The following is a 13564-nucleotide window of genomic DNA, read 5'->3' on the forward strand; positions in this document are numbered from 1 at the left end:
GGGGGAAGAGTGGAGGATTGCTGCGGTGGCTTCACCCTTGGCCTGCAGCGCTTGGCAGGAGGGGCAGCGATTTCATTTCTCACCCTATGCCAGCACGTCGCTAGCAGGAGGGAGTGGGCACCCTGAACCGGGGCCCTGCAGAGAGGGGGAGCACCAGCAGCAGCTGGGTGCCACTCGACGATGCTCCACATGGCGTATGAGGGTGCCAGTGCCAGGCTCTAATGATCTTCCTTCTTTCGATCCTCCAGCAGCTGCCCGGTGCACGTCCCAGGCCTCCCCTCTCTGCGTTGAGCCTGCCCTGACTTCACGCTCTTAAGATGGCAAACGGCCACAGCAGGCGTCAGCCCCAGCCCGGGGACCTGATCGAGATCCACCGGCCAACTTACCAGCACTGGGCCCTCTACCTGGGGGATGGGTACATCATCAATGTGGTGCCTCCAGGTAAGGCTGGTGCAGCCCAGCAGGATGCAGAGGGGACCTTGGGGTGACCTGGGAGCCTTGTATCCCTCCATGGGTCATTTGAGGACCTTGTGTGTGTAGATGGTGTTTCCAGTGCCAAGTCAGTGTTCACCGGAAGGGCCTGGGTGAGGAAGCAGCTCCTGAAGGAAGCGGTGGGAAACGACAGGTACTGCATCAACAACAAGTACGATGCCATCTACACTCCCCTCCCGCTGAAGGACATCATCCGGCGTGCTGAGCGCTTAATTGACCGGGAGGTGTGCTACGACGTGCTCACCAACAACTGCGAGCACTTTGTGACGATGCTCCGCTATGGCAAGCCTGACTCCGAGCAGGTAGGTAACACGGGGTAAGCCCTTGCATGCCTCACGGTGCACCTCCTTTCTGCTCTGGGTGAGCCCCTGGACAGGGGCACAGCATGCAAACTTCATGGGGACAGCAAAGCCCCAGGGCTGGAGTCCAAAATGTCACTGTCTTCGGCCTCCCCGGAGACCTTGGACTAGGAAGCTCACTACATGGTCTGTCTGCACCCTGACAGCGCCTTCTTAATGCCACAGCCTAAGGGTAAAAGCCTGGGTGTTACCCCTGCTGCTTATCGGTCAGGTGTCTCTCACTTATTTGTGTCATTATTTCTGCCTGCTCTTCATTAGCATGCCTGGGGGTGAAAAAAAAACAAAAACCAAAACCAAACAAGCAAGCTCATCATGTTTCCAGCCTGCCTTTTACTTTCGCTTTGTAGGTCACCCGAGGGGTCACTATCGCTGGTATTGTAACAGCTGTCGTCGGTGCCTTCGCCTTGGTGGGCTTGGCCTTGAGCAGACCCAAAGAGAGACACCACTGATGGGCTGCTGGGACCAGATTGGAGCAGGACCCAGGACATTTGTGGCCTCAACTGCCACCAACACTAACAACTGTCAGCCTTGCTGAGCGCTAACCTGTTTGTCGCATCTGCTTGTGCTTAATTTCCTGTGATGATTTTTTGTGGTAGTTTTGCAAGTGCCATCCTCACACCCCTGGTGCTATGCTGAGGACTGGTGCAGCCTTTCTACGCACATGCTGGTTTTTATTGGCCACGTACTGTGAGATAATTCTGTGAACAACCTATTTTAATCTGCTTAAATAAATATTTTAAATTGGATATTACTTTTGAATTAAAAAAAAAAAAAAGAGTAAAAAGTATTGCTGAGAGTTTATTGTGCGTCCTGTGGCTGAGAGCCTGTGCAAGAGGAAAGCCCTGGGTTCCTGGGCTGGGGGAGGGGGGGGAAGGGGGGGCAGACGAGGCGCACGCTCCGTGTGGGAGCCTGTGCCTGAACTGGGCTGCTCCTGCAAGGGAGGGAGGCAGGAAGGAAGGGCAGGTCTTGCAGACCACGTTCCTCGGTGTTTGAAACAAGTGCTCGGGTTTTGGTGTGACAGGGCTTTGCTCAGTTTTCTCCTGCCTGCAAAGCATCCCTTTCCCTGCCTCCTCTGCTCCCCTTCGGGAGCAGCAGGCCCCCAGTTTGGGGAGAGGGGGTCTTTTGTCTAGCCTATTCTGGTAGATGCCACTTATCATCTTTAATTTAAATAGGTGTACCACCATCTTCTTATCCTTTGGAGCTACTCCAGTCCCCAATGAGATTTGTAAGTCCTTCCCCAGTAAGTTCACTCCAGCCTCTGGTATCACTATAAAGTTGGTTATAACTCCTTTGCTGTTCTCCTGGATCATTACTTGTACCAGGAACCCTTCCCCTTTTATTCCAGCTATGCTAGTTGACTTGACCTCTCGGCTCCCGCGTCTACTAAAAAATACATATTCTTCCTTCTGGGGTCCTAATTTTAAATAATGAAGGTAGAGCCCCGACACCCCTATGCCTGCTCATTCCATCATCTGGAACACCCTACTCTCTTTTTGTCTCATTGGACATTCTCTTTAAAATGTCCTTCTCTTCCACAATAGAAGCACCCCTTGGGGTCCACATGCCACCCGGGTTGGGTCTCTCTTTGCCCTTGTTGGGTCCTAAAGCCCCTACGTGGAATGATGTTATTTGCAGACCACATGTAAGAAATCCTGTGTTGCTTTTGGCAACTGCCTGGGCTGTAGGAGGAGGTGAGAGCAGAACACTGTCTGTAAGAGGCTTGCTACTTTTATCTGCTCTTAAAGGGATCAGAAGCTTTTTTAAAAAACATTTTTTAAGCATCAGTTTTTTCAATGTTTGAAACAAAGCCAAGGCTCCTGGTTGGGTTTTGTAGTGCCCTCTGTTATTACATTTAAATAAATTTCTTCTTTTTTAACATGGGGAAACATATTATAATCAAACAGCACCTGAAAGTCCTTTTTTGCTTCCTGCAAATGTGACCAAAAGTTCTTTCGTGGCTAAACTGGTGAGGTGGTTGGACAATTTGAAGACGAAAGAGCAAGTGCAGAGGGGCTCAGCATCTTGTGCCTGACCAGCAGCCGTGTGCCAGAGCACGCTAAAACCCCGTTAAACCGAGTTAAAGCAAGACACAAGGGTTAGCCCTGCGTTCTGCCGTGTGACGCCAAACCTCCGCCAGGACCGGCAGCGGCAGAGCACAAACGGCGGTGTCACATGCGCGTGTACAGCAGCCCCGGGGTCCTCTGCCTGTGGAAATGGAGGTGGGGGTATATCCCTGTCAGCGTTCCCAGCCTTGTCTCACGGCAGTCCTCCCGCTTTAAACTTTCTTGTGCTCAGAGCACCGTGTCTGCAAAAGCTGGCAAGGGAGAGCCGGGCAAGAATAGCATATGGGCCTTCTCAGATGCGTCATCCACTCCAGGATGCAGTAAAACAGGGATGACCTCATCCAGGAAACTTTCTAGTAGTTCTCAGAAGCGGCAGCGTTTCTCATAATGAAGGGGTTTGCAATTGCACACGGTCCTCTGCACAGCCAAGATTAGGTCTCTTAATTTGCATTGGCCGGGGGGTGCATTGACAGGATTTGGTGGAGCAGTGGCTGAAACAGGGAGTGAGACCATGATGTGGAGCAGCAGAAGCCACTACGTTGCTGTATTCAGTATTTTTGAGCCTTTGTAGGAGAAGTTGTACCAGCAGCTGAGAGAATAATCCTTGCCTGTGCTCTGGGACACAACCAGTGCAGGCCCAGTCTGCCCCTGAATGGCCGGGTTTGTGCAGGGGTTGCAAATATCTGAATATGGTGCACATCAAAGGATGAAAAGATGGGCTGTTCAGTGTAAGTCGGGGAAGCCGCCGGCACGGCGCAGACCCGCGCCTGGCTGCAGGGTCTCGCCTACTCCTCATCATTGTGTTCATAGGTGGGGTTAATGTAAATCTCATCCGTGCTTTTTGCTGCAAAGTCTTTTCCGTTTACGGGAGGCCAGTTGGGATCCCTCTGCAGCATCCTCTGCCATTTTCGATACTGGCTCTTCGACTGGTACCCAAACCAGGCTTTAAGCAGCATCCAGAGGCGCTTGTTCTGCAAGATAACGTCCTGCGGAGTGACAGGGTGCAGGGTCAGTGCTGCTGCCCTTCACTAGGAGGAAGGACCACTTGGGGACAAAAGCCATCCCTCACCGCACGTGCAACCCCTGAGCCCCAGGGGGGCACGGCGCTGGGTGCCTGCGTGCGCTCCCCTGCGGTACCACGGCTGCCAGATGCCACCGCCCTCATCCACAGGAAGGCTCTGTGCGGTTATATCAGGACAACACTGATCTGAGCCTGTTTGGCTGAAGGGGATAATCAAGGGGATATTCAAGGGGCGGTGGGATGACCCGGCACTGTTGCTGCTTCCCAGGACAATACCCAGTGCTGGACGCAGCCCGTGCCCCCACCAGGGGTGACGCAGCCAGCCTTGACCCACAGAACGATTTAGGGCTTAGTCAGTATTGCAACATCCAACGGCACAAGGCAGTGCAGGCTCTGATGGCTTGTAGAGCAAGAGGGAAGCAGTGGATTTAAAATCTGTGCCAAGCACACGACCCGTGCCGCGGTCTGGTCCCCCGCGAGCCAGGGCAGTGCGCTCCTCCTGGGCAGCTGCCCCTCCGCTCGCTCTCCCTCTCTAAAGGCTTAAGAGATGCGGTCTAAATAATCTCTGGTGCTGCACAAAATGGATTTGATTGACGCAGACTGAGTCTTATGGGGAAAGAAAAAAAAAAAAAACCCAAACACGAGGGTTTATGCTTCTGCAGGAGGAGAGCGTTGATGCAAATAGGGGTAGAAAGACCTGACTAGATGCTGCTCTTGTTTACCCGGGGGACAGAGGGTGAACAAATGCACTCACCTCCGTAAAAAAAGATATGCAAAAGGTGGCCAAGAGCATCAGTAAGATGTAAACTCTCCAGATCACAGGAGTGCAAAGAAACTGTTGGAAAATACATGAACAGCAATTAGGTTTAAATGCCTTGCCAAGATTTGCATCTATTCCTAATGATTTGAGAGGGTGACTAACATTTTCCCAGTGGCAAGCATGGAGGAGGCAGTAGGAAGTGACAGTAATTCCTTGTCGCAGCGATCTTGGAAGGTTTGATGCCAGATTCCCCATGGCACGGAGCTGCCTAAATCACCCTGGCTACTTAAGCTACTGCTAAAACCTGCAGATCAGGTGCCCCGGGCAGGATCCGCTGCCCAAATACTTCTGGGTAGCTGCAGCTAACGCACAACGTGCAGCTCCTCTCCCTCTGTGGACGCTCGCCCTAACGCCAGGCCCCCATCTGTACCCACCCCACGCAGGATGGCCGGGGACGAGCCCACAGGCCTCGGCCGTTGTCGGCAGCAGGCCCGGAGGCAGCTGCCTGCGCTGTGCCCTGGCTGAGCGCCCAGGAGACCCGCCGTCTCATGTCAGCTCACGCTGCTGCAGGAAGGGAGGGGGGCAGCAGCAATCCCTGCCCCCTCGCTTTTCTGGCCAGCGAGCCTCCTCGTGTGTGCGAAACCACGAACCGCCCTTTTGTTTTTTTCTGTTAAGAAGAAAAGCTGGGCAAGCCCTAAGCACTTTTTCCTCTTCCTGTTGCCCCCCAAGTCTTTAGAGGAGAGGAGGACTACCTCACTAATCAAGTCCTTGTCAGAAGGATGTTAGAGAAGTTTGAAAGGGCTGCGCAGGCAGCACGGTCCGAGATGACTGTAGCTGTAGCTTCTGCTCTGTAAGCTTAGGTGAAGGGCCAGCAAAACACGTGGCATGAAAAGGAAACGAAAAGGAAATGCACATTCCGCTTGCGCTTACCTGCATGGCACTGTACACAGCATCGATGTCGGCGAGGAAGAGGAAGAGGCAGACTGCAAGCTGGAGGGCCAGGAGGACTGAAAATACATCTGGGGAAAGAGGAGCATCTGTGGGCCTGGGAGGGAGGGGGGTTGGCGACCAAACTCTGCGAATGTGCTGACAGGAGCACCAAATGCTAATGTGGTAACACTGCCATCATGTAAAATGCCTCCCCACAAAAAAAAAAAAAAAAAAAAAAAAAAAAAAGAGCTGTGGAACTGAAACTAGAGGAACTACTCCCCAGCGGCCCATTGCAAACCTCACCACCCACACTGGTTGCTCTTGCACAAGTGATTTGGCATGTTCTGATTATTATAAAACCACAGAAAACTGCCTCGAAAGGGCACTGCTGTGTGCCACACCAGCACCCCTTCCCCTGCGCTCGCTCCTCCACGTGCTCGGCCATACACCCGGACCGCAGGCAGCAGAGGAGGCTGCTTGTTCTCGAGGGCTGCCCTCCCAGGGAGGGCCAGGGGCTTCTGCAACCCACACGGCACAAAGGTGGGCTATGCCTGTGCTTTGCAGAGGAAAAGTTTGGCTTTCCGTCCTCTTCCAAGGGAGCAGGAGGCCACAGAGTGATGGCAAATGGCTCAGACATCCTGAGGTGCCAAACTCCGGGCAATTACCTGGAGCTGGGTGTCTTAAAACTAGCTGGTTAATTGGGTCAACAGCCCCCAAGGGCCTCCTGACAACCTTCTCGCTGCCAGGGAGGAGAGGGGACAGGGCTGAGTGGGTGGCAAAACCAAGGGAATTGCCTTTTGCTTCCCCCTAGGGATTGTCCCCAAACACCGAGAAGCTGTGCAGATTTCTGAGCCAACAGGGTCCTCTGCCCAGTCCCAGCCCGGCTGCTTGCAGGGCAGCTTCTTTCTGGTCTCGCCTGTCTGACCAGTGCTCTGTGAAATGGGTTTGGGACCTGCCTTTTAAGAAAATACATAACAAAATCCACTCTCCTGAGGTTAAGCAAAGTCCTGCCCTCATCCATGAGCTGCAATTGCAAAGGAGCTATCAGTTAACTGACAGCGGGAAGGGCTAAATCACTTCAGCAAAACTCAAACAGAAAAAGAAAGGTTATTGTGAGAGGATTTTAACAGTGATATTATCACGGGCTTTTCTCTCTCATCTCTACGAACCAGCAAGGTAAGACTGAATCTCAGAGAAACCCTTTCTGATGCGTGAATTTCAAAACAAACACAGCTGATGCTCATATACTCTCTGTGTTCACAGTAATACCCAGTTCGGTTCTAAATCCCGCCCATCATCTTCCAGAAAACATACACTTTCCGAAACAAGATACAGTCTCCTTTTTCAGTTTCTTATCTCCAGGAAGAAGCTGAAATAAGCAGCGCTCACTGAGCTTTTTTAGGAACGGAGAAGTAGGAGCTCACATACACCAACAGTCACTTTACATGCCAGTCACTGATGTGGGTACAGACAAATCCACAGCACGCCTTCCCCGGCAGCCTCTACTGCCAGGGTTATTTTGGGGCAGAAATGAGAGTCTGTGGAGCACGTGTTACTCCAGCTCTACTCACAGTTGGTGTAGATGGGCTTCCGGAAGGGCTTTCCCTTGGAAAAGACGAAGGCCACGATGATGCAGTTGATAGAAGACAGCGGCCACAGGGTACTGTCTTCGTAACTGAGGACGGTGCTCTGGTCACCGCTGCTGGTACCGTTTCCCCCTGGGCTGGTGGAGGACACGGTCCCATTCCCCAGAGAGCAATGTCTGTAAGGTAGCACCCAGCATTTTGTTCCTGCTTTCTCCAGCAACCGTGAGCTGCAAACAGCAATTGCCTTTTCTTTCTGACCCAGCCTACTATAACCAGGTGTCACCCCCAGGAGTAAAACCCGCATGTATTAAAACAATACAAACCAAAAAAAAAAAAAAGAAACCCCTCAGCCGAATTTTCTGGTTTGTGCCAAAACTGTGGCTCTCAAGTGGGCAATGGCAGCAGTGTTCAAGACACGTGGCTACGAAGGTGCGTGCCCCAGCTGCCCGCACAGCGCTCCGGCACGCTCGCCCCGTGGGGCACCCGCGCAGCCGCAGGGAGACGGCCCTGGCTGAGCCCCGGTGTCTGGGAGCATCCCCTCGGAAATGCCTCGCCGGGACTCCTGCCCTGCCGGTTCATTTCTGCATGATGGTATGCCGGTCATTAATGTATATATTAGGATATATGTTATATACTATTGTACATATATAATACAATTCGTCTCTGGAATACAGAGAGAGACTTTCTGCCTTTCACAAACATGGAAATGAGCCGGTATCCGATCTCGCAACCCTTTTTTAAGCCAAGTTGTATTCCAGCAAAACCCGGCCCCAGGGCTGTTTCTCTCCCAGAGGAGCCATGCGGCTGCACCCCGGGAGAGGGGAGCAGAGGAAAGGGGGGATTGAGGGCGACCGCCCCCGCTGCCACCTGGCTGCCCTGGTGGTGGGCACCCATCGCATCATGGTGCAGCCCCATGGCCTGGCACCGCTGCTTCTCCTGCATCTCCAGCTGGGCAGCACCCTGCCTGCTTCAGAGGAGGGTTTTGAAAACCACACGGGTGTTACAGCCCTCGGGATGGCCCTTTAGATTTGAGTGTGGCATCTGCAACAACTTAATTCTGTCTTGGCAACACTCTGCTGAGTACACACAGAGCTGGAAGGGAGGGAGGGGGGGGAATGGTCCCACTCAGGTCCCTCAGTGTGCCCGGCTGCAGGCCATGGCAAGGCTGGTGTGTCCCACACACGCAGCAGCACCATGATCTGCAAGTCGGGGATCAGAGACAAAAAAGGGGACTTACCTCTGGCTGGCCAGTGCAACATACCAGCGCTGCTGCTTCACCAGAAGGAAGCCACAGGTTTGCATGATGATGGTAAAGCACACGTTGAGGATGATGGAGAGCAGCAAGGGAGGAGAGATGAGCTGGCCGGGAGGGCGATAAGGTGCCAGCTTTGGATAGGCTTCAGTCAAGCTCACTGGGGAGAAACCGAAGATGTTTGCTGTCCACGGCAGCCCAGCCCACCAGCATCCCTCTGCACTTGCTGGGCAAGCAGAGCCACACACAGACCCCCATCCGCTCATCAGAGGTGAAAGCTGCAAAGCCTGGCCCTAATAAGCAGGCAAGAAATGGCTTTGATCTCCACTGTTTGCCATCTGAACCTCTTATGAATCCCCTCTCAGGAGAACCCGGAGAGAAGATGGAGAATATCATCCCCACTTGCAGGTGGGGATCTCTGGTGGAACCTAAAAGCTGTATGTACTGAGTCTCACACCAGAAACACACAGGACACCAGGAGCTGAATTTACACTGCCTGAGCCCTACTGACAGTCACCAGAGCAACTGCTCCTCTTCCAGTCGAATCTCACATCCAACCCCTATCGGTTATGTACAGAGTTCTGCAGCCACGTTTGCAAAGCACTATAAGCCAAATCCCACACTCTGGGCCCCGGGAATTGCTCTAGCATCAATGGTCATGATGTTACTGAGAGCAGAACTTAGCTCCTCATTTTAATCTTTATTGGGAAATGAAGTCAACTATTTAGACTCAGGCTCTCGAAGAGACACAGCGGGTTTCCCCGAGCAGCTTACTTGTTAGGCACACCAAAAGGGTAATGACGACGTCTTGTATCAAATACTGGTGAATCCCAAAGATTTGCAATTGCTGGAACAAAAACAAAGGCAGGACCCCCTGAGAACCAATGTTGACTTTGGTGATACAAACTGTAGCATCGGATGCTATTTCAGAGCAACGTCGTACCAGCAACAGCAGCCTCGCGGCCCTGATGCAGCCTTGAAGCCCCATGTGCCTTTTCTTCCCCGCTGAGTAATACCACTAAAGATAAAAACCTACGAGGAGCACAGCGAACTGATAACGATTGGCAAGAAACACTTACCCAAAACAGCAGAGCAGTACCGACAAACTGAATCAGGCCGTAAAGGGTCAGGTATTTAACCACAGCGAAGGAAGCAACCAAAGCAGCTCGACCTTCCCTGCTCAAAACACAAAGCAAAGCTAAACCCCCCCTTACAGCTACAGCACTGTGCGTTTAGTGCTACAGAGGGTTTCTGCTTCTCAGGAGGGCAACTCCTTTTCCTTAGGATCTCTAAGAAGAATAGAAAACAGTTCCAATTCCACAGACAAATATTTTGGCCTTAAGATACTACAGAGCCACTTAACTACCCTTCATCTGCAGCGCTTTGTTTCTTTGGTTTTATTCTGCAGCTACGACGTTAATAGCTGGATTACGCTGCTGTCGCTTTTTCACTACTAATTTGCTCAACAGTTCTGGGAGCGCATGTCTACACAAACAAACAATTGTCTTTGCATACATTTGGTTAAATGGCATTATTACTGGCTGCTCCGTGACCGTGTGCAGCATACGGATATCAGTACTTTAAAGTAATGACACCCAATTCTATTCTGCGGTCACTGTTACTCCTGCCCTTTCATGCCGCTTTCATGCTCGACCTGTTCCAAAAATAGCATCAATCATGGGCAATGCTCTCCTAAAGCCAGAAAAATCCTCCCAGCACTGGAATCGGAGGATCAAAACCCCCTCTGCTGTATTTTATACAGTTCCTCAGGAATTAGGTTTGGTTTAACAGTGTGTTTGAGGGTAGCGCGTGCCCACTCGCGACCCCCCGTACCGAGCCGAGAGCAGGCGGCAGCACCCTGACACTGCCCCGGGGCAGCACCCACAGACTCACCTGATCAGCTCCGGCACACACTGGATGTTGGGGATTTGGGAGGTGAAAGGCGAGGCCACGGATGCCTCCTGCTCTGACAGTGATATCCCTGCGTGGGCCATTTTCAAAGCCTGAAATCCACAGGAGTAAAAGAAGATGGAGAGACATCCACCCCTCCCACCCCCAGTATGTTTACTGGTACTTTACAAGTTTTGCTTCAAGTGTCTTTTGTAATTGATCTTCCTCTATTCTGTGGCTCAGCTGATCTCATTTTCCAGACATCTTCCCTTCACTGGAGCTTAAATATTTCTTTTGTTCATTTAATCCCATTATACCTATTTACACTCCTTTGAACTACCCTGTATGCTCTTTCCTGCCCTGGAGTTTGTGCATAACTCTCCTGTTAAACAGTCTCCTAAAGCATTTAAATTACCATTTTATCCTCTTTCTATTCCTTTCAATCTCCAGTTCATATTTCTTTTATTGCTGTCTTACAAGCTCCTTGTCACCTCTGGTTTAGTGCTCAGGTGTAGGCTATGGACAACTTTTTCAAAGCAAGGTAATGCATTATTATAAAGTTACATTATGATAACATTTATTATAATACTATAATAGATATCAATAGGTTTTTTTATGGCTAAGACCCTCAAATTTACAATTCTAAATTTGTCCAAATGTATAAGAAAAAGTCCCTTGCCCTATTTCGGGGGGGGGGGAGGAGGGGGCCGGAATCAAATCTGTAATCCTCTAATATCGTATATGTTAGTATAAAAAAAAAAAAGAACGTAAATAGTGTTTCACAGGGACACACTGACCAAGTGTCCCCATGGGCTACCTCAGGAAATGCTAGTGACAAGTGGTGTTGGGCAGCCTCTTGTCACAGCACTCCTTAGGTCGAAAGAGGTGAAATTTAACAAGGGGAGATGAGCTCCTACATACCCCGCAGTCGTTGGCGCCATCACCACACATACCCACGTAGTAACTGGTGGAGGAAGAAGAAGGAAAACACATAAGTCTCTCATGTAGCTGTTTGATCCCATGGTGGGGCACCCGCTGACTTAGCACTTGCGGGGACATCAGAGCAGGGACTCGTATTGGCCCTGGAGAAGGCAGCGGCGGTTTCCAGAGGACAAGTTGCATACGGGGAGAGGTTGGGGCAGAGTACACAGAGCAAAATTAGGGTGAAGTTTTGAAAGAGGCTGTAACAGGAAAGGGAACACTGCCACTTTATTCCAGACAGTGTTTTCCCCTTGGTACCAGGGGCCACAGAAAGGGAGCAGGGTGTGCACGTTTGCAGCAGCTCCCATGGCTGCAGCTTGGATTTTATTAGCATTTTCTCCTTGATGGTTTTTTGTAGACACAAAGACACGGGAATTGCTGAAATAATACAGTAGCTCCCAAACCACCACATGCAACGTCCCTCTGAGAGGACAGGGAACTTCATCCCCAGAGGAAGCACCTCGTAACCAATAATTAACTGTTTCTTTTTCAGAAAGATATCACATCTTGTTGACGCTTAGCAAGCGATAGCTACAGTTAGCGCGAGTCCTGTTTGGGGGGCGGAAACATTCCTTTGGGGGACCTGAAGGAGCATCTTTGGGGTCAAACTCCCAACTGCGGCAGGTTGGTTTCAGCCAGGACAGCACCAGCAGCCTTGCGGGAGCTGCTGGGGCTGGGGGCTATTTGTACATGTGGGGGTCTGCCGCTGTATTTTTATCTCAGCCTCCTTTAACGCCACCTTCTGTACTGCACCAGCGAGAAGCAGTGGCTAAGTCTGGGTGAGGGGTGTGGGTACTCCCGATGCAGAGGGATCCCCGTAAGGGAACTGGGAGAGAGGCAGCCACAAAGGATGCGAATAGGGATCGCATCTGGAGGAAGGAAGGGTCAGAGTAGCGCTAGCTGGGATGATATCACTTCAAATAAAACACATTATCGGTTTGGTCCAAAAAGAGAACAAAAGAGAACCTTACTTGAGTTTCTGAAACTCTTCAACAAGGCTGGACTTCTGGCCAGGAGACATCCTAGCAAAGACAGTCGCGTTCACCAGTATCTGCAAGGAAGAGCAATGGGCTGCCTCAGGCAGGCGTTTGTGCCTCCATCACTCCACTGCGGCAGGATCAGGCCTCCCGGATGGGTGCCTGGAACTTGCAAAGCCCTCTAGTCCCGTCTCCCAAACCCTACCATGGTTTTGCTACCCTTAGGGTTCAGATTTTCTCCAACACCAGATTGATCCTGCTCTGTTTTCTGCCTCGCCTGCTCCGTAGGAGGTGCTGGGAAGCCAGCGATCACCGCGTGCTCTGCAGCAACCTTTCGAGCAGCAAGGCGTTATAAGTGTTTCCCAAGAGCAGAACAGATGGCTGATGACAGCAGCAATAACACTGCTCAGCCTGAGGTTTCTCCTACCTGAAAATCTGGCCAGAGAGTATCCAAAAATCCATCCCAGCACCAGCTATTTGACAGACTGGGTGACAGGAGTGGAAGATTTCTGCTGCTAGATGTGGGTATTTCATGTTCCCGATGCCCCTGCTGAGCAGAAGCCACTGCCAGCTACAGTAGTGGCACATGGGAATGGGGTTGATGTTTTTAATTAAACTGAAATTGAGAAGGTGACCATGGAGTAACTCCACTGCGCAGCTGCTCACAGCACACAGCCGTCCTTGCCATTTGAGGTCTTAGAAGATGCTGAAAGCAAGCTGTTTGGGTTAAACCTGGGGCATGGTGTGATGCTGCCCAGAGTTGTCAAAATGTGAAGTGACAACACTACAGCTACAGACAGAGAAACACCTTTTTCGAGCTGGAACATCACTGCCACTTTATAAAACAGGGAGGGCAACTAAGCACTTTGTTTCCTCTGAACTTACTTTCGGCAGCAAGCTGTAGAAGTGCTTTATAATAACCTGATAGGACTTTCCATTCATTGCAAAATGGTAGTCGCAGGTTTCTCCTTCCAAGGTGATCTTTTCCTCAGTGTTAGCACATACCTCCTAGAAATAAGACAGCATTTATTGTCAGACTGAGGTCATAACATGCCATCTCACTTCCACCGTGCCAGCCTCCCACCAGGCAAGCAGGGACACAGCCTTCCCCAGCATCCTTTTGTAAAACTTTACACCTGGCAGGACTTGATTTTCTAGCTGTGTTTCCACATGTGACTAATCCCCATTAGCTGCAGGCTGCTGGTTTAGACACTGAAGTTTGGCCCAGCACATAGTCACACAGACCGGTATCT

At 51.2% G+C, this 13564-nt stretch overlaps 2 protein-coding genes across 2 annotated transcripts in view; one reads left to right on the plus strand and one right to left on the minus strand.

The window, feature by feature from the left end:
* Positions 1 to 317: 317 nt before the first annotated feature.
* Positions 318 to 1300, plus strand: HRASLS (HRAS-like suppressor). The gene is made up of 3 exons (XM_009883424.1): positions 318 to 441; positions 541 to 794; positions 1199 to 1300. The coding sequence occupies exons 1-3, from the start codon at positions 318 to 320 to the stop codon at positions 1298 to 1300; spliced, it is 480 nt and encodes a 159-aa protein (XP_009881726.1).
* A 2399-nt stretch (positions 1301 to 3699) lies between these two features.
* ATP13A5 (ATPase type 13A5) overlaps positions 3700 to 13564 on the minus strand; it is a 33294-nt gene continuing 23429 nt past the window's right edge. Inside the window, exons 20-30 of the mRNA XM_009883425.1 lie at positions 13197 to 13319; positions 12306 to 12385; positions 11275 to 11317; positions 10357 to 10466; positions 9543 to 9639; positions 9238 to 9310; positions 8449 to 8623; positions 7197 to 7387; positions 5626 to 5714; positions 4690 to 4770; positions 3700 to 3900 (exon numbers count right to left, since the gene is read on the minus strand). Coding sequence (XP_009881727.1) covers positions 3700 to 3900; positions 4690 to 4770; positions 5626 to 5714; positions 7197 to 7387; positions 8449 to 8623; positions 9238 to 9310; positions 9543 to 9639; positions 10357 to 10466; positions 11275 to 11317; positions 12306 to 12385; positions 13197 to 13319 — 1263 coding nt within the window. The remainder of the gene's footprint in view (positions 3901 to 4689; positions 4771 to 5625; positions 5715 to 7196; positions 7388 to 8448; positions 8624 to 9237; positions 9311 to 9542; positions 9640 to 10356; positions 10467 to 11274; positions 11318 to 12305; positions 12386 to 13196; positions 13320 to 13564) is intronic.

The sequence above is a fragment of the Charadrius vociferus genome, unplaced genomic scaffold (genome assembly GCF_000708025.1).
Source record: "Charadrius vociferus isolate BGI_N301 unplaced genomic scaffold, ASM70802v2 scaffold214, whole genome shotgun sequence".
Taxonomy (NCBI): Eukaryota; Metazoa; Chordata; class Aves; order Charadriiformes; family Charadriidae; genus Charadrius; species Charadrius vociferus.